The 20,480-nt window shown below is 33.2% G+C and overlaps 2 protein-coding genes across 2 annotated transcripts; one reads left to right on the top strand and one right to left on the bottom strand.

Moving 5' to 3' along the window:
- Positions 1–1,345: 1,345 nt before the first annotated feature.
- LOC128235532 (uncharacterized) lies at positions 1,346–8,883 on the bottom strand. Its single transcript, XM_052950342.1, has 5 exons — positions 8,787–8,883; positions 2,900–3,229; positions 2,461–2,769; positions 1,723–2,016; positions 1,346–1,512 (listed from the first exon to the last, which is right to left on the bottom strand). Exons 1-5 carry the CDS (start codon positions 8,881–8,883, stop codon positions 1,346–1,348), a joined length of 1,197 nt encoding a protein of 398 aa, XP_052806302.1.
- A 1,610-nt stretch (positions 8,884–10,493) lies between these two features.
- On the top strand, positions 10,494–19,092 carry LOC128235329 (uncharacterized). Its single transcript, XM_052950143.1, has 11 exons — positions 10,494–10,657; positions 10,835–11,152; positions 13,158–13,466; positions 14,078–14,371; positions 15,049–15,357; positions 15,623–15,919; positions 16,211–16,522; positions 16,637–16,924; positions 17,166–17,300; positions 17,640–17,722; positions 17,874–19,092. Exons 1-11 carry the CDS (start codon positions 10,615–10,617, stop codon positions 18,123–18,125), a joined length of 2,640 nt encoding a protein of 879 aa, XP_052806103.1. The 5' UTR covers positions 10,494–10,614; the 3' UTR covers positions 18,126–19,092.
- Positions 19,093–20,480: the final 1,388 nt, after the last annotated feature.

Here is a 20,480-nt window from a genome sequence, read left to right on the forward strand (position 1 = left end):
CTCATATTCTAGTAAAAAAAGTTTTAAAATAATGTTATAACATACACAATTTTATTGTTTAATCAAAACGTTGTCAATGATCAGAATCAATGAAGGCGGTACTTGTTTTATGTATTGTGTTTACTAAGAAAGAATGTATATATAGGATCTGACAGGAGTTGTCATTTAATACAGGATTTTATTAACAATTTGTTAGTTTGCGAGCCTCTGGCGAGCTTAATAACACTTTTCATGGACGAGTTTAATAAAATAATCTTGAATAAAATGACAAAGAGTGTCAGATCTGTTTTTATCACATGTTTTCATAACTTATTTAGTTCCACTTTCTGAACACATTGTTTGACACCCAAAGTACTCAGAGTGAAATGCCATCGATGCACCATATAAATAAGTCCAAATTCAAATGACAAAAATACAGGCAGTTATCAAGTTTTAATTCAGATAAAGCGCTTTACGTGTCACAAATATAAAAATGTGAAGTGAAATATCCAACACCATGAATAACGAACAATTATAACCAAAAAAAAACAACAATAAGTACACAATTTGATGAAGTCACACTGAGGGAGTACACGCATTACGCGGTTTATGTGACCTACATCGGTCTGTCAAGTTTTACTGTGCACGGATTTAAAAGTTATTCGCTGTCGCTTTCTACGATGATTTTGCAGCGTTTTCGTTGTGTTCATGGAACATTTTTAGCTTTTTGTATATATATTCATGGAGTTTCACAAAATACAGATTCTATAATGCCTAACGTTGATGTTGAAAAAGTTCCACCAAGAATGTTTCAAGCGAACATGATGTTCTAGCCGTCACGGAACGTGTAATTAGAATATTGTGCTGCGGAATTCGTTTTTGTGTTTTTGGTAAACGACAGCTGATTAAACTGGCAAGCAAATGGCATAGATTGCATATTGCTTGTATTTGTCAAGATGAAGATGTTTGAAATGTTCTCTTGTTGTTTGTCACTAATGTGGCTGTAATTGTTGACTGACTGAATTCAGAATATTTCTGTGACTAGTGATCTGCATTATCTGGTTTGGCGGATCATTGTTTTTGGCGAAAGTTGTTAACAAGATGCTTTATGGCACTATGATTCGTTAGCCATTTATCTCCCGGAAGTCCTACAGCTTCATTATTGAGGTAAGTATTGGTTGGCGTTTAAACCATTTTAATGTTTCAAACAATGCGGAGGGATATCTAGGTCGCGTGTGGTTAGTCTAGCCAATAGAATTGTCTGATATGTTATCTTACACATGTGTAAGATAAAACAAATATTCGTAATGGGTATATTACACGGAAATCAAGGGAAAGCATGTGATAAAAATATATAACACTAACGTTAGAGGTAAAAAAATGCATCATTGCTTTGTTTTACCGTTATGTTGACGTCTTTTCGTAGACAGCAAACAAGCGTTATTGTGGACATACTGATAAATGCCAAACTACCGGCGATAATTGGGAGCCAGAAGCTAACGAAAAGCGAGCTTTGTTCTTTATTCTGCATACCTGAAATATCAACCGTTTTCCTGTTTTCATGACCACATTACAATTTATGTTTTACTCTTCAACTAAATATGTGTAAGTTTTATCTTCAGATTCGATTTATAATTACCATAACATAAGAGTTCCGAAGCATAAAATATACTCAAAAAATGAAAAGTTCAAGAATACTTAATCAGATGTGAAAACTAGAACTAAGCCTTACTACATACGTACAGCTCATAAGTATTGGCTTGCAAATAGACCTTCCAATATTGTTGTTCCCAATCCTTGATGTGCAACACATTTCTGTTCCATTCCATTCCTCAGAAGCAGTTTTAAGAGTTGCTTTGCTGGAGAAGGTATTTTTTGAACGATCATATTCATCTTGTTGTTGCACTTTTAATATCCTGTCGTTTACACGAATTTCAATCATTTGAACCGGTCGAATATTATTTATTTCACAAGTTGCAGTTGAGTCATCGCCATAGAAACAACTTGGTTCTATTAATGTTGGTCCCGTACCAAACTCTTAAAATCAATAAAATTACAATATTAAGTAACTATCAACTTTAATTATTCATCGGGCCCATCGTTTTATAACAAGTACTTTTAATCAATGCAAGTTTGTAATGTTTATTACCCTGAACACAATTAATTGAACGTTTTACTTGTAAATTCATAGTGAGCAGCCGACCACCTGTTTAAAAATATATATTATTAAGCTTTTAACGAACGCTAGAAAAATGCCTGTTGATAAATGAAACACATTTATTATTCAGAGTATGTATACAAAAATTGAAGGGAATTTAAAACAATAAAAAAGTAATTAATAAACATTGAAGGCAGTGATTTAAAAAAACACGTTGCGTACTATCCTGTGGCTAATGAGATGTTACGAGTAACATCGAATGAAATATGCAATTATGCTACAGAGATAACGCTTTTAGGTAAACGATAAGGAAAAACCCTAACCTAAATAGCACAAATGTGCTGTAAACTCAACTGGAGCCTTATTGGCGTTGTATACAACTTTACAGGTTACATTACTGCCAGCCATTTCCTTCTTAAGGCGGAGTCGGGTGTGGTCTAATTTACGCAACTCTGGCTCTTTCCCATCAGCTAAAAGTGGTAATACCTTGCCTCCAACACTAAAGCTAACACTCACAGGATCTATTCCCGTATCTGTCTTGCAAAATATGTCGATACCAGCATCAGCGTAAACACATTTTGTCTTAAAAAAGTCTCCATACTGAGGCCCGACAACGACAGAGTTTTGTGGAACTACAAAATACCATATCATAATATAACAAACTACTGATGCAAATGAAATGTCAACATATAAGCTAAAATCGATTTGAAGTATTTATAATTTCTTATGATTGCCCAAGAGTAAGATATATATACTCCATACCATCTAAATCCAGCTCTATTACTTGTGATTTCATGGATGGTTTGTATGCATATTCGGCGTAAAAGTACGTGTTATTGTAAACAGCCTTTGCATTAATGAGTGTTAAATAGTATGATCCATTTTCCGAGAACTGAGTACTGTCATTTTGACTGTTAGCGACCCTGAATTCAGCTGATCCTGGTTGAAGGTATTTCCAAACGACGCCACCCATCCACCCATCACGTGGCTCTATCTTCAGCGTCACCGGTCTGTTCACATACGATTGCTTGATCAATGTAATTGTTCCATACTGATTACTCTTGGAAAAGCCCAGCGCGTTGCAGTTTAGGACTAAAATTGATTGAAATAATGCAAGAATGCTTTTTATAACACACCACCTATTTAAAAAACAAAGACATTCGGTATTTTTAATTATTTTTGTTTTGATTATCTTGAAATACATAAGCAAAATAAACATAACTCAATCATACAGAAACACCATTAGAATTGCATCGTTAGGCTTTGTTTTACAGATGTGAGGCGCAAGATATAACAAACTGAACTATGAAAGGAAATGTATATGATCAGAGAACTGAAGAAGAATGGGCATATTGTTAAAACAGAAAACAATTGTTAAGGAAATGAAACATCTGATTCAGCATGGGAAATGTATCCTTTCTCGCATTGTGGCTTCTATTCTTCATTCGTTAAATATTTCCTTGTGAGAGTTAAGGTTTTCATAATTGTTTAATAATGCACGATGATTTGTCATAGTGGTGCCCCGTACAATGTTCAATGTGCAGTAAGTTAAGTGTTGGTCCTTTGTATTTCTGTCAAAAAACATGTAGATACTAACGATCCGGATAAAACTATACATAAAATAGTGTATATGATTGGGTCATAATTTCTGAACATTTCGACTGAATGAAATGGTGAAAGTTATATTTTCTTCCTTTGAGGATCTAGACAAATGAAAAAAGAAGATATTTATTGAAGTCGAATGAGTTGTCTTTTTTACGAAATATTAAGGCTTTAAAACATAGCTACATAGATAGACAACATGGTGGCTTTTCGGTATTTTATTTCTTGAAGCAATTTATCAACAAATGATTTCTTTTATATTTTCAACGTGACTGTATGGAGGTACAGTCGAACCCCTTTGGCTCGAAGTCCCAGGGCGAATATATCTCGAGCCTCGGGGAATTTGAGCCAAGCGGAAATGCTTTCCTTCAGTATTATGAAATCGATACTTTTTATTCTGTTCAAACCAACGATAAGGTCGATCCAAGCGAGCTCGAGCCAACGGGGTTCGACTGTAGATTTTCATATGAAACATATTCATAAAACAACTTTGGCTTCTGGTAAACAAGAAACTATTACATAAACCTTACAACCTTGATCACTGCCGAAATATCTCTTTTTATGAACTTATTTATCACAGGTGGCGCATTAAGCTTAAGAAATATTATTGACTTCACCTTATTTACGATTGCATGTTTATTAGGAACTTCGAATATGAGTTTCAAAAAAGTTAACCGCTGTATCCGTTGATCGGAGCATTTCCGTTGTAGCCGTTTCAACTTTCGTCACTGGACGATCTCAGACTGATCTCAGTCAAACAAGGCTGTTTGGTTTTGTTGTTGTTTTCAAAATGGATTTTTAGCTAAGTGGAATTGATTTGTGTATTACGATAACTCATTGGTTTCTAGTCTAGAGTTTGACCCCTCACCTCTGAATAACCGGAAACTTCAGCCTATGCTTAATACAGCATGTTTTTAATGGTTCAATATGATAGTCAGGAGTTCGACAAATGAAACATTTTTGTTGAAATCCCTCAAACATTTTAAAATGCAGATAATGCCAAACTTTATTATTGTATCATAATAAAACACAACAACAATATTCTTTATTATAACAATACATTGAAGACATAAATATCTTATAAGAATCCTTGTCTACGTTTTATTAGAAATTAATGAACAACCTATATTTGGTTTAAACATAATCTATTGAGCAAAAATAAACAAAATTTCGATATAAATACATAATCAAACTTAGGATTGGAGCGGAAGAAATAAACTAAAAGAGTTCCGTTCCCATGAATTACGAAGACAATTGAACACATGTTTATATATATTTTTACAATACATTTTGCATTATATTTAGAAGAGAGATTGGGCGATAGTTTTTGAACGGTTTGAAGGATCACCTTTTTTGAAGACAGCGCAGACACTTGAGCATTTCCTTTCTTGCTTTAGGCCAAACTGCTGTGACAAAGAATGAATTTTACGCCGTGAAGTATCCACTGTAATGTTAAGATTTAATTAACCTGTTACAATATTGCCATCAATACCGCTTTCACTCGACAAGCCTATTGAGTCTTAAATGATTTTATAGAACCTGTTACCCTTACTAGGATGGCGAAAGAAGACACAAAGTAGAATACCTTTAGTTGTTCGTATCTTCATTTCCAACCAAAGACACTCTATAATTTTATTCCAAAGCATTTCTCTTTTTAAATTTGATACATTCGATATAAGCGGCAACTCGACCAATCGAATCTCCGCTGCGATCTCTGCGGACCGGTCGGGAAATTCTAAGAATAAGAATTTATTCGTCTAAGATACAAGAAGCTAACCAAGTTTCCGAAAAGAAGTATATCAATAGAGATTAGCTCAGTTGCCAGTTAATCCAGTTTAGGTAGAAGACTATGAATATTTTAGGGTATAAGGGACAGTTAGTTGGAACTACATAAGAAATTTAAAAGCTTAAGAGAACTTTAACCATGCAAACTGTGGCAGAATTGTAACCTAGGACCAGAATGTGGTTGATTATCATTGAACAATAAACAAGCAGTGTACAACCAAACTAGTATAACCGTGAAAATATAATGCCCGATAGATGCTTCGCAAAATAAGCATTTGGACCATACGTTTCACTTAAAGATAATACTTAGAGAGGTGAATGTTACTATATTTTACTATAATGAGTAGCTGCCATGACTATTCTGGACAAAACAATTGCGACGAAGAACATTGTCAATAAAAATGGGAATTGAACATAGAGACAGTTCCTAGGCATGACAATTATTGATGGTATATCACGAGCAGTCAAAATATGCGCAATAGTAACAACCAGTAACTTTCCCTAGTTAAAATGCCTATCAAAACTATACTCTTTATATTCAACCGCACAAAAAAGACATTATTCATCTTTTACCAACCTATTACACTGAAACGGATCGAAAAAGGAATGAGAGAAGAGGAAACAGTTATATATGCAATTCAAAAGTAAGCATAGGGAAACGTTTTTTGCACGTTTTGAGAAGGTCGATATCTAAAAACTCATTCTAAATTGACGAGGAAAAAATTAATATAATTTAATATAATTGAACAAGTCGACGAGTAAAATGTTTCTACAAGAATAAAAAAACAGGTACAAATAAAGATGTTCAGTTTTGGTGCTAAAAAAACAAGATTAATGTTTAGCGCCACTTCAGAGCCATGTACTTATGCTTGCAATAATCTATTGCTGTCATAATTATTATTTTTTCATTTAATAGTATATACTGTGCACGAATTTGGTCATTGAAATACACTAACTGATAGACAATCTTATGCACAAATTGATAACATAAGTAACATCAAGTAAGTTTGTTATTAGCAACAATACGTACATGAATAAAGTCATATCCTATTTATTATACATTCTTTAAAAAAGATCATAAGTTAACCTAAAGATGTTAAAGATGTAGTTTAAACTATATATGAAAAAATCTTAAGTTAACCTTAAAGTGTTATAGATGTAGTTAAAACTATATTTGAAAAGATCATAAGTTAATTTACAGTTTACTATTTTTACTAAATATTTTAAGTTAAATTAAAATACTATCAATAGTACAATAGGCAATGCATACACACAGTATTAAGACGTTCTAGCTAAAACGATATTTTGAGAAAATATTATTATCAGTACAGGTACCATAAAGTGTTACTTTCTGTATGACAAAACAGGTAGCAAGTTAAAACAAACTAATTGCAAATGTATTCATTATCGTATATAAAAAAAAACACGTTATACACCTTTACAGACACAAACACACTCACACATACACTTACATGAACACACATACACACATCTACGCATTAACATACATAAATACATTAACTAAAGTCAGAACACTTAAAGTTTACATTCATCAAAGCGAGACAGACATACACCACAATGAAAAAGGACTCAAAAGTATCGATGCAAGTGGACATTTCACTTGGAGTACACTGATCACCAATGAAAGCGACCCACTTAGTGTAAAAGCTTATAGAAGTCCTCCTCTGTACAAACATGGTGGACGAAACTGATTCCTGACATTTTAATCGAAACTGTTCCATCGTGCGTCCAAGTACTGAATAAACGTTTGGACTTTACTTGTTGCCTGGCAAAGAAAAGACGTCTCAAGCGCTCCCTCATTAGATCTTTGTAAACAAAAGTGTGATTGTAGTCCTTGTCTTTTGCAAGTGCATGAACTTTGTATATGAGCTCTCGTGGTCTGTATGTGGCAAACTTGACCATTAAATAACACTATATCTATAAGTAATAGTATGTACATTCTGAAATAGGTATCAATTGGAAAAAATAAACACATCTAGCGTATGATAAAAATTCTGGAATAGTTATCAATTGGAAAAATTAAACACATCTAGCGTATGATAAAAACAGTTTTGCGATCGTCAATGACAACAATGAAGACTGTACCTTTGCCAAGATTTCCCCACACCCACTAGCAATTAGCAACGGCTTAAGGTGTAATAAAATTTCAGGAAGCAGTATAACTATTAAAGAAGCCTTATCGGTACTAAGATTAACACAACGATAAAATATTAAACACAAATCAAGTCAAACTAAACTTCTTTTCAGAGTACTCAACGACTTAACACAGACAATGTATCTATTCAGAGAAAAAGGGTTGGTTTTTTCGAGGCACTGATTCGTAGACCCTATATTACACTGTTCTTATAATTATCATTGTAAAGGTTTTTAACAAAAAGACGCAATCATGTAGTTATTTTTGTGTTTGTACTTTCGTTGAAAATAATTGAGTTGAGCAGATAACAAGTATGCATTTGATTAATAAGGTTTTAGGTATATATTAGCTACACCCCAAAGAAATACAATTCATGCCCCGTCGTTCTTTTCTTCACATTTATGTTTTAGTATAGCCAGTATTCAAAATGTTTTTTTGTGTTTAACAGTTTGCTGCTATATTTCTTAAAACCAATATTTATCAGTCAAATCATGTACACTTTATTGACTCTTTTATGAATGCGACTTTATGCGTAAACCTGAAAGGTTTTAAAGTGTACGGCAAGTATGATCATCGTAGCTGCGACACGTGCAGAAACGATGCGAGTAGGTGGAAGGGGGCTAAGGGGGTAAGGGGACTTCCCAAAGAAAATGAAAAAAGGGGCAAAAGGTTCGTGTTCATGCTGTATTTTTGTGTCAATATGATATTTTATTGTCATTAGCGTACTTCTTACATGTTGATTAAAATTTAGCAAACGAGCACACTCAATTTAAACAAATAGTCCCATAAGCTTCTCACGTTAACCAAATTGCATGATAATGTTTGCCATTTTAAAGAAAAAATACTACTAAAAACACTTTATACAAAATCAATAATGCACCCATGGTGATGTTAAAGTCATAGCAATTTAAATCCAAAACAGCAGAGGCAAATGGAGATTATTTTTTGGTGCTAAAAATCCACGACTTGGTTGGCGTTGATTTGAGATCGCGGTAATATTTAGTAAGTCGGGGGCCCGACATTCGCTCAGTTGACCAGGTGCTACTTAGATATGTCTTCCCCGTAGCCATAGCTACTGGTATTCACAACAGTTCTATTACGCATTACCTAATGTTAGGACAAGATACATCGGTAGCTTCTTCTTACGCCTTACTTCAAGGTTGTGTATGATGTAGGTTATGACGTTGTCCTCTTTACAGTCCATCGTTGACATTCTCATGCAAATATATCTCTGTCATATACAAGGTCTAGATGAAATTCGTCGTATATTTCCTTCGATTTTAAATGTGTGAGACCTTCTACCTGCAGTAAAGCGGGTTAGTTTTTCCGTAGATAACAATGACCTGGGTTTTAGGTAAGAAATGCATATAAAAGTCTAGTTGTTTTCTCTCATAAATGTACAAGTACAACCTATTTCATAATCATTTGTATTAAATGAAGAGCTCGTGGTCGTCTTTGGGCGTATCTGAAACTATCAAAATGTATACATGTATCGAAACCCAGCGTGCTTGTGTCAACCGTCTAAATAGCAATCTTTTGTATAATTTGATATTTTAGAATACTTTAGAACAATACTTTTTCCGAAAAGTAAACTTAACAAACACCGATCAGTACCAGTTATAAAGTTAATTAATTTATAACAGTAGTTTACTGAACATAATCAATGTCTTCCATAGTAACATTATTAAAAGATATGTTTTTTTTTAATATAAATACAATAAATAAATCTGAATTGTCAATAAAATAATGTCCAACTTTGTTAATGTATAAATGTAATTGAAAAACATTGCTATGCACGAATTCCATTAGTTAGATACAAACCTAGAAGGGAACATATATCATAAACGTCCTCACAAAGGGTATGTAATCGTACTGTGGATTCGATGACGTTGCCATTTTGAAAATAACCGCTTTGCAAACATCTATCGGATACCAGTTTAATTACAACTTTAATTATTACATTCAAAGGTAGACAAACTAGTCATTTAGTAAATTTTATTATTCAAGCAAAAGAAAACCTAAAGACAAATTGATAAGACTTAACATATTATTACTGCGAAAGAATGAGAAAAAAATATAGTGTCAAACAACTGACATAGTTGGGCAAATTATCCAGTAGCCCAACACCTTCCTTCGGCCTCAGTTTCTAATGTAGTGTTGGCTCTTTAATTTTCTCACGTTGGTATGCCTGTCTGAGAAAACAAATAGTATACAGCTATTATATATGTACAACAATTGAAATTACGTGTTAGATCAATGTCTTCATCGGTCTTATTATTCTAATATGGGATAACACCATTAAAAATCTCGGAAAACCTAGTTGTTAAAATAGTGGTTCTACTTTGTATATTGGTATATATTTATATATAAATAAAGATATATATATATATATATATATATATATATATATATATATATATATATATATATATATATATATATATATATATATATATATATATATATATATATATATATACATATATATTTTCATCTCAACATTTGCTTCATTCAATTCAAAAACCTCGCGGACTTACTAATCAAAACTATTTTTTTAATTTGTTTCATATTTATACATATATATTTTCATCTCAACATTTGCTTCATTCAATTCAAAAACCTCGCGGACTTACTAATCAAAACTATTTTTTTAATTTGTTTCATATGCATTTTTTTTCAGCACAATTGAAAACAATGAAGCAGGAACTTAAACAACTTGAAATTGTTGACAATACTTTCACTAAGATATAAATTCCCTACCATACATAATAGAATAGACTAAGGTTATTTGTTATTCACTGGGTATGAATTGAATCAAACATCAAACGGTTTATTATGGCTTCAGTTCAGACATGGTACTTTAAGGATGCCACTAATATACTGAAAATCAATTTGTGACTAAATTACCATTTGTAAACTTCACGTAAATGCATTTATGGATTGCATAGGTACAATCGCAGTGATATTTACGTTGTTTGGTAAGTATATGGTCAGTTGTTTATGATTATGCTGGTTAACAATCTATGGAAGACCCATTTCACACAAAGTGATACTTAAATTATTCAAGTTATATACAATCAAATAGAATATGCATATGCAGATGTTTGCTCAAACATGTTAACACTGATTTATACGAGTATTATGGTTGTTTTCAGTCAACTTCGTAACGGCAAACGAAGAGGAAAACCGCTATGGAACAATATCAATCATACAGCCAGCTTTTGTAAACCGAAACCTTACAATAAAAATGACACCTTCTATTGTGAAAAAGACGACTGCTAAGTGGAAATACTTCAAGGACAAGAACATCGGATACATAAGTGAAGCGAGTGACTCTTTTCAAACATTTTTGAATGGATCATATTATTTAACAATTATAAACGTCAGCAAGTCTTTTAATGAATCGTATTTTGCCGTTGAAGATTCTGTCACTGAAAACCTGATATCTCCCTTTATACAGGTTGAACTCGAAGGTAAGCAATTGAAAGTATAGAAGATATTTGTTGATTTCAGTGTAAGATATCAATTCTTTCACAGTTAAACATATTTCCCCAAAATAGTTTATTTTGAAGGAACTACCCCGTACGTTTTAAAATAGCCTAAAGTGTTTTTTTCACTCCTTTTGCGCAGATAATATCAAATCGATATTTTCATTTAATCAATGGTTTACGACGATGTTACAGAATTGACAGGCCAATGCGGAAAAGTTGTTATCAAAAACCAAATTGCAAGACTTGGAACATATGTAGTTATTTCATATTATCCATCTGATGTTGCCATTCACACCGGAACTTCCCTGGGCCGTTCATGGCTGTATTTTTTGGAAAACATAAGCCTTCCGTCTGTATCATTCAGTGAGAGAAAAGTATCGGATTTCCTGTTTGAATTGACAATTTTTTAACGTCAGTTTGAGCCAAGCAGGAAGTTACGGTCTGAAATGCAATTGCTGGGGAGATTCTTGTGTTACAAATTCAGAGTATTTAACAGTCGTCGGTAAGTACAAGTGCTTAATAATTTTTGCATATTTATGATATGTTACCAACGACAATATATATTACGAATTCTAATTCTAAATATTGCCCCAATCTTGTGCTTCCAAAAATTGTACTAGTTCAAGTGTTAGACAACTAAGCTTGTCCTTGAAGTTTGCATTGTATTTTTTTTAATTTCATATCTACTGTTGTTTTTTACCTTGGACATTGTGTCTTCTTACAGGATGTTTGTTTCACTTTAGACTTTTAAGCTTATCCCTGGAGTTAATGTGCATGTTATAACACTGAATTTTACTATTGTATTTTACTAATTTTGGTAACCATTATATACAAGTATTGTAAAGTAAATGGATGAAATAATAGTCTCGAACAAGGGCGGGGACCGTCATCTGTGGTCATAATTTTCAAAAAAACAATCTTGAAACGGATATGGCATTTACAAATGAAGACAACATATATACGCCCGTTTATCTAACGCTTGATTCTCTCGAGTAGGAAAAGATTGATAAAAAATGACGGTCCGCAAATGCATCATGATTGCAACCATACAATTAAAGTACTGTGCGTCCTTAATTTATGCTTGCATTCATAAACAAATGTAAGGTGCACCCATAGTCTATGAATTAAACCATAGAAATATGGTTGCATCTATACCCTTGTTTAGTATATATGAGTCCAGCCATAAATATATTCACATAGTAAGGATGCATTATCACTGTTTTATAAATTATTAACCTATCGCCAAATGTTTTATTCGACCAATAAAATTATAAAATAGAGCCATTCTGGTACAATTTTAGAACATAGACGTTCTAATAACTATTCATTAAGTTGCGATCATCAGTCAATATCAGATATGTACTTTCTTGTAAATAAGTCATTTACACAAATCCATGCAAGCGCAAAACAACCTGGAGGTTACTGCTTTTGTTATTGAAATATTTTTTAATCAAAGTGTGTTTTTTAAGTTTATACGAAAATAAATGGTTTATTTACATAAATAATGTTTTTGTAACAGACAGAAAAGGTATGTTGCATTAAGTAAAAGCACTAGTCCCGATCCCATGTGTATAAACTGGTTTACATTGACAGAATAAGTGACTTTTTTATGCACCCATATACTCCTAATATATACATATATACGTATATATTTGTACAATAAATGGTTACATCTATAAGCTTATGTACGATTCAAACATACATATGTATGGGTCGCACCTTACAGAGATTTAGGGTTGTATCCGGTAATAGTGCATCATTCTTGTTCACTCTTTCGACACACTATGCAGTGCCACAAATGCGTTAAATTGCAGGTGTTAAATATTTTGTTATATTTTTAAATTATTTTTTAGTGAAAACATTATAGTAAAAGAGTCTTTGAAATAAAACAACTGATATACACGGAATAGGAAGTGAGATAAGCGTAAGGAACTTTTGTCAGAAGTTAAACGTTTATACAAACCAAACACAATTTGTTTCATTGCAGAACCCCCGAGCAAGCCCAGACTTGGTCCTAAAACGGGCGACTTTTCCGCAACCAACTGTATCTATGTTGACGCGGATACACATCCCTACTGCAATGTTATTAGTGGAACACCGCCTCTTAACGTTACACTTACGATAGGAGCAGAAATATACCCATTGGTTGAGAGTATTCGCGATAGTCGACGTTATGAAATTAAGAATGGCACTTTCCGTTTTACGAAACACAACTACGTGCGGAATATAACATGCCACGTTTCGAATCTTCTAGAACAAGCCCCCGTGCGGAATACTGCGAAACTTTGTAACATAGGTATGTGTATACTGAATAAATATCAAATTGCTTATTATATTTTCCTAAGTTACTAAATTTCCTTTTGCTATGAAGTATGTTGCACTGTTTTGCGAAGTAACTCTTGAATCCCTCTTTCCGCTTTAAGTTTAAAATGGTTTTTGATTCGGACTGAAGTTTAATGTTTATTAACAGTTATTCAATTAGTGTTAAGTTCTTATTTGATATTAATGAAACCTTCATCAAGTTTATAAAAACAAAAAAAGCGTACATAAAGTTTAGCTCCAGAAAAAGCAAACATTTTTAATAGAAAGGAAAAAATAACTGACTTTTAACACGGAGAACAACAGAACGAGTGTTCTTGGTAAAAAGTGTTCCAATAGTTGTACACAGCCGGCTGTAAACATCAAATCGGAAGTAAAAGTACATTATGCAAGAACCACTGAGTTGCTTTGTTATTGTTCATTAATCGCTACATTCCCAATTTGTATACAGTACTCCAATATTTTCCAATTTAATCTCCAATTGCTATAAAACATCTCTTCAGATGAACAGGCTTAAACAGTTATATGTTTTAAATCTTTTTATACCTACTTTTATTTCTTAATAAGATTGCGTCTTTAATTATCCAGAAAAGGGTACTGGTCCACTTCTTATCGTACCGGAATATGCACTTAATTACACGCCGCAAATACAATGTGAGGTGAAGTTTGCCTTACCTGCACCGGAAGTAGAAATACGCATTCATAACAGTACAGTTCCCGGTAAAGTAACCACCACTTTTGACAACACCACCCAGTCTTTTGCTAGTAAAGTATCCCTTCAAAAAGCAGAGGCTGACTGGGAGGGAAGCAACATATGCTGTTATCAAAAGTCCAAGTTTTACAACAGTTTGGAGCCGGTTTGCAAGACACTTATATTGAAAAGTGAGATCACTGTTTAATGAATTCCTGTTCTGCGACATGAACGTGTTTTTAAATCTGCTGTCAAAGCAGGATTTGCAAATGCAATTATTTTCTTATTAGGTTTTTATGTAAATTTAATTCATTGCTTCATTCTACTATTTAGTAATGTGAAATTGTGTAATGTATCATACTTATATATATATATATAAGAATAAACAATCGCTTATTATAGAATTATTTTTTAAAATTGATGAACGAAAAGGTTGTGTCTTTATACTCCACCATAGGGATTCTTTATAGCCTCTCAAAAAAGACACAAGTACTGACTTTTATTTTTGAAAAGGACTCGAGAATGATTCTCCAAGTTTCGTCACGAACGCGCTATAAATCAAGAAATTAAATTGTAATGCTTATTTTTATGTATGTAGGCAAACTTTCTTAAGTTTTGATAAATGATCGACATCAACGCCATATTGCAAACAACTTCGTAAACAACCTTGTTAAAAACATTATCTCGATCAATAAAATCATCAAGAAAAAAACATATAGCACCATTGCACATAATTTTGACCTACTTTTTCACTATTGGTAGATAGCTTTAATTTGAGTTATATTTGATTTAAATTTCATTCAATATACCAACCACATAAAAGTACCGAAATAATGCTTTTTATTGAAACCCAGTCTTCTACTTTCAGTTAAACCCAAACCACCAATTCTTGGTCCTCAGTTAGAAGACTTTTCCACAACTAACTGCATTTACGGAAACAGCGGTCACGACATTTATTGCAAAACACAAGGAGGGACCAAACCAATTCAAGTTTTTCTTTCATTGGGAACCAGGCAATATCATCTCATTGAAAACAAGATTGAGCCTGGATTATATGAAATGAATCATAGTGTATCTGATCCGTTCACAGTATTTACAAAGATAGAAGTTATTTGCCAAGTTTCTAACGAAGTCACTCCAGAGCCCCTAAATGTGTCGGCCTTTCTTTGTCGGAGTGGTACGTTTTTATTTTAAAGTAAATGCAATTATGAGAAATGAACCTTCGAAAAAACAAATATTAATGTATTGATTATGTTTTGGTTACAAAAACGTTTATACCCGCAATTCGTAAAATAAGCCTACTTACAAATAGGTTTATACAAAACATAAGAATAACAAATGACATGTTCACATTTAGTTTTGTTTTAATATGTATGGATAACCTAATGTTATTCGTTTGGTCCGAAAATAACTCCAAACATGGAAACAATTTTATATTTCAGAAAAAGGTGACAAACCAAATTTGACAGTGCCACATAGTTTTGTTGGTGAAAATTCCTCGACACTTTGTGAAGTAAAACATGCTCGTCCGGCTCCAAAACTAGCCATATATGTCGCAAATGTCGTGGTTAATAATGTACACCAAAAGATAACATTCAACGATTCATCTAACACGTTTACGAGCAAGGTGGAAATTCAAAACCCATCGCGGCACTGGAATGCCAACCAAATGTGTTGCGTTCGAAGGAGTAAAGTCTCAAATGATTCGGTACAGGTGTGCAAAAATGTTACATTCGAATGTAAGTACTGCATTTCAAAGAGCGCCATCATTGCCAATCGAACACATATGACTATATAGTATTTAAAACAACTCACAATGTTAGGTGTATTCATAATCGATTTATTCATATTGAACTTTACTTATCAACTTATCTAAACAACAACACAAAACAAAAATAGTACAAAAACACTCATTTAAACACCTAATTCATTATTTTTGTAGGGATGGTATGTTCACGAATTAGATATCCATATGGGTGTTGTTTGTATTCTAAAAACGATTTGTAAATGTGGAATTATTTCGCTTACAGATCCTCCGTCTGAATTGATCATGGTAGTCCACAGGACGTTCGAAAGCGATGAGACGGTCCAAATTTTGAACATATCCTGTAACGCAGTCAACTCCTATCCACAATGCGACATTTCATGGGGAAGTAAACTACCTAATGTTCGCCCAATATCCACTGAATCAAGAATAGACATTCGGAATCATAGCTACTTCAGTTTTTCAAAAGCTGTGTTCTCAGTTACAAAAGAGGCCAACCGTGGAGATATTTTTTGTTTCACAAGATGTGGTACACTGAAAACATATCTTCTTCGCACATACAATTTTTCGTTTCCAAGTATGTATCAAGTGTTATTCATCTTATATTTTATCGTCAATGTTCAAAGTAAAGATTATACATGTTTGTGTATAAGTGTATACAGCTAAAAAATGTATTATATGATCATTTCAGGTTATCCTTTGATGTCATTCAATACATCATCGAATCTTAAGATTAAGAAAAATGAGTCTGTGTCAATCAATTGCACTGTCGACGAGCGCATGTCAATTAACACGAATCTACTGTGGCGAAATGAAGCAAGCCAAAACATAGTTAAAGTTTGCTTTAGTACTATGACGTGCGTTCTTACATTAAACGAAACCTTTGCTGAAGGCATGTGGAACTTGTACAAATGTGAAGCAGATAGCGATTACAACTCTACCAGCAAATTGCTGGCAGTATCATTCCTGGCGTTTCAAGGCATGTCTTTCACTTTGCATAGTATAATTTATTACATTTAAAATTAAAAAAATAATAATTTCTAAGCAAATGGTAATTTATTCAAATTGGAATGTTTTCTATTAATTGAGATACACATTAAGGAGCATATCATGCTTGCCAACAACCTGAGTAACAAACCAAAAGCCAAATCAACAACTTGGTTTCTCCTTGTGATTTGCAAAAGATCAATCGTATTACTCTGCTCTTTAATAAACTTCAGAGGCTGTTCGTGAAGGACTGTCGTCAAACGCTAGGGTGGTTATTACTGGACTCGCATCTACTATTGGGTGTGTTGGTGTCGTCATCTTTACTTTGTTTGGTGTTTTAGCTTACTGCAAAATCATCAAGGATCGTGGTAAGCTCAACCTTCTTATCAAATGAATATTGTTGTTGTAAAATCATTACTTGGGTATATGTAAACTAGCAATTTGACGATTTCAGATGACAGACAACTTCTTCTTGAATCATCTTGTGTTCTATTATTTAGAGTTTATTTAATTTTATTTTAAGTAATAGTTAGTGTAAATATAATCCACATACTACTTGAAATTCGAAATGTTTTTTGTTGGAAAATGGGGGTAAATAATGCTAAGAAAGTATTATATAAACGGTACAACCGACTACTATTTCTGACGTCATTTGAAAGATTTTGTATCACTTTGATTCTTTGTAATATTTTAAAAATGATTTGCAGACATATACCAAGAATTAAGGTACAGAAGGAGAACAATGATATTTGGTGAAGAAGCTGGGAACATTAACAACGACGGAAATGAGGTTTGTATTTGAATTCTGTCAATTTTACCGATTGATGCCGTAATGCTCATCTGCATTCGAAATGAATTAAATATACTAATATTTTTTTTATTTGAAGTTAACAATATGATTTATAACTTAATCTTCTTGTAATATTATCAATATTTCTCAGGTCGAACTTTCCGCTTACTTCAATCGAGGCGACATGCAACGTTACAATACTTTGACAACACAAGACGTGGTGCATAATAGTGAGGATGTGTCTGCATATCCTTTCCTAGTAGAGAGAAGGCCATTTCGCTCAACACGAGAGACGGAATCTGGTTATGTGGACATGAGGGACATTTTTGAGACCTGCCAAAGGGCTAACTGTGATAAGTCGTTCGAAGACATGAACACATCTGCTTCGACGGATCCCGACTAGTTTGATTCACGTTGTACCCGGAAAATTGTTGTCGAATCTGCGGACATGGGATATCTACATACTGTTACAGAGAAAAGATAACTCAATTGCGACATACAATGTGTATATGTGAACCAATATGCTGGTGCTGGAGATTAAGAGATGAACGCCACATAATAACACCGACGCCAATCCACGTTAACCAAACATTTCAGTTTCAAATACTTGTAGAACAATAGACAATAGCGGCCCACTCTCGAGTCCGTTTCCTGAGAAAAACCAGTACCTGTGTCTTTTCAACAAACTGTCCACGACCTTTTGGGAAAGGAGCGAAAACCATTCATTACCGTTACTTATGAAAGAATGACATTCAAATCAATATTTTTCTTCTTTTTAGTCATTTCCTGTTTGTTCTTAGCTCAGTATTTCTCGTATTATAAAATAACTTAATGATATCTAAAATACCTTATTGTCATTCGTTTTGTGCAGCACCAATACTCTTATATCAAAACACGTTTTCTTTTTATTAAGTTTGGCTATGAGTAATGAAGGATATTCACTTAAGATAAGAAATGACAAAATATGTTTTATGAATACTGAAAAAGCAGTACAAATAAACGTAATGGTATCCTTGGCTCTTCATGACAACATTTTGTACAAAGCTGTCCTTGTTTAACAACCTCAGAGACAAACGATAATTTTAATCACTCAAAGTATTTGAGTATTCACGGAAATGAGCTCAATACTTAAGAGCTGCATATTCGAAATGACAAAATTTACGCTATAACTGAATTCAAAAAGTTTATGTATAATGTATTTATTTGTACATGCTAATATCTGAAGTTGTATTGTCTGAAAATGCATGGACGTATGATGATGTTTTATTTACCTGTTGTAAAAGATGTAAATTATTATACGTAGACTTGTAGGTCAAAGGTGCCAGATGGTATTTTTAATACGTAGCACTATATTTAATTCAATGTTAAAAACAAATGAACCTACTTACTTTCTACCTTATTATATCATGTGTAAATACGATCTTTTTGGTTTGAAAAACTTGAAATTTGAACTTGAATTCAGTTTGAATAAAATGCTTTATACAATCTTTCATACAATCTTGTTTATTTTACTAAATTTGTTTTCTTCTCTTTTCGTTCAATGATCATGTCATAATTTCACATGGTTTGAAATAGTTTTAAATCCATTTTTGGAAGGCAATTATTTCCAATCATCACCTGCCGTAGTCGTAACTCAGGTGCCTACCGCTCTTGGGGCCATTTATATCACACTAATACGCTAAATAGTTCCGGATCTATAAAGTGCATATTTTCGGCTAAACTCTCGAAAATAATCGCATTTTGTGTCAGGCAAAGTTCAATTCGACGTATTAATTTGGATTTTAATAACCAATAGCATAAGCTTTATTTGGGTAAATTCACATACGAACAACAAGTACGAATCTGTTTAAAGGATAGGAAAACAAGTTTGGCAAACTTATGTAAATTCCTCTCACAAAAGGATTTGTGATGAATGAAGATATCGCTTATTATTAAAATGCGCGCACCGAAAAAGCTACTTTAATGTCTTAACTGACCAGCCATTGCTTGATAAATGTTATGGAATCGGTACAACCCTAACGTATTCCCCTTACACTAATAAAATTCATGTTTTCATCCCCAGCAGAAATTCTCAGTGGAGTATATTTAAAGTACCTGCGCACAGATTTCGTGGTTTGCACTGAATTATACTTTAAAATAAATGACCTCTCGCCACTTCGTGCATGTGTACAGATATTCAGATATTGTTTAATTTTGTAGATGTATCTCTCGATTGATTTATTTAACGTTCGTCTAGTGCTTGATTGGCGCTGTATATACTGATTAGATGGAAAACATCTCATCATAACGTCTGCACCGCGAACGATCGGGCTAAGAAATTCGAAAGCTCCATGCCGTCCAGAAATATATGAATATCATAACGTAAAAAGCATTTTAACAACAAAACCATATGTCTATTTTATTAAAATGAAGCGTTCCATTTAAAAAAGAATGCTCTATCTTCCGAACATCGCTTAGCGTGTGGCCCTTTCAGTGTTTGGAATTGTGTGTAATATAATCCGAACAATTAAGCGGTCTACGAGGTGGGAGTGTTCGGAATTGTGTTTTTTCAGGAATCGACATTTACCTTAAATTGATCTAAAATAAAGCCGGGCTTTTGAGCAAGATTTTTCACATATCTGTGTTAATTCTAAACAAGTGATGATAGCTTGACATGGGTCACGAGCTTTATTTATAATACGAAGATAAGCGTCTACACTGTTTCAGTGATAAGTAGTTGTCCGAAGGTCGCCATTGTTTCAACATTGTGGCAAAAGTG

This window comes from Mya arenaria, chromosome 5 (genome assembly GCF_026914265.1).
Source record: "Mya arenaria isolate MELC-2E11 chromosome 5, ASM2691426v1".
NCBI classification, from domain to species: domain Eukaryota; kingdom Metazoa; phylum Mollusca; class Bivalvia; order Myida; family Myidae; genus Mya; species Mya arenaria.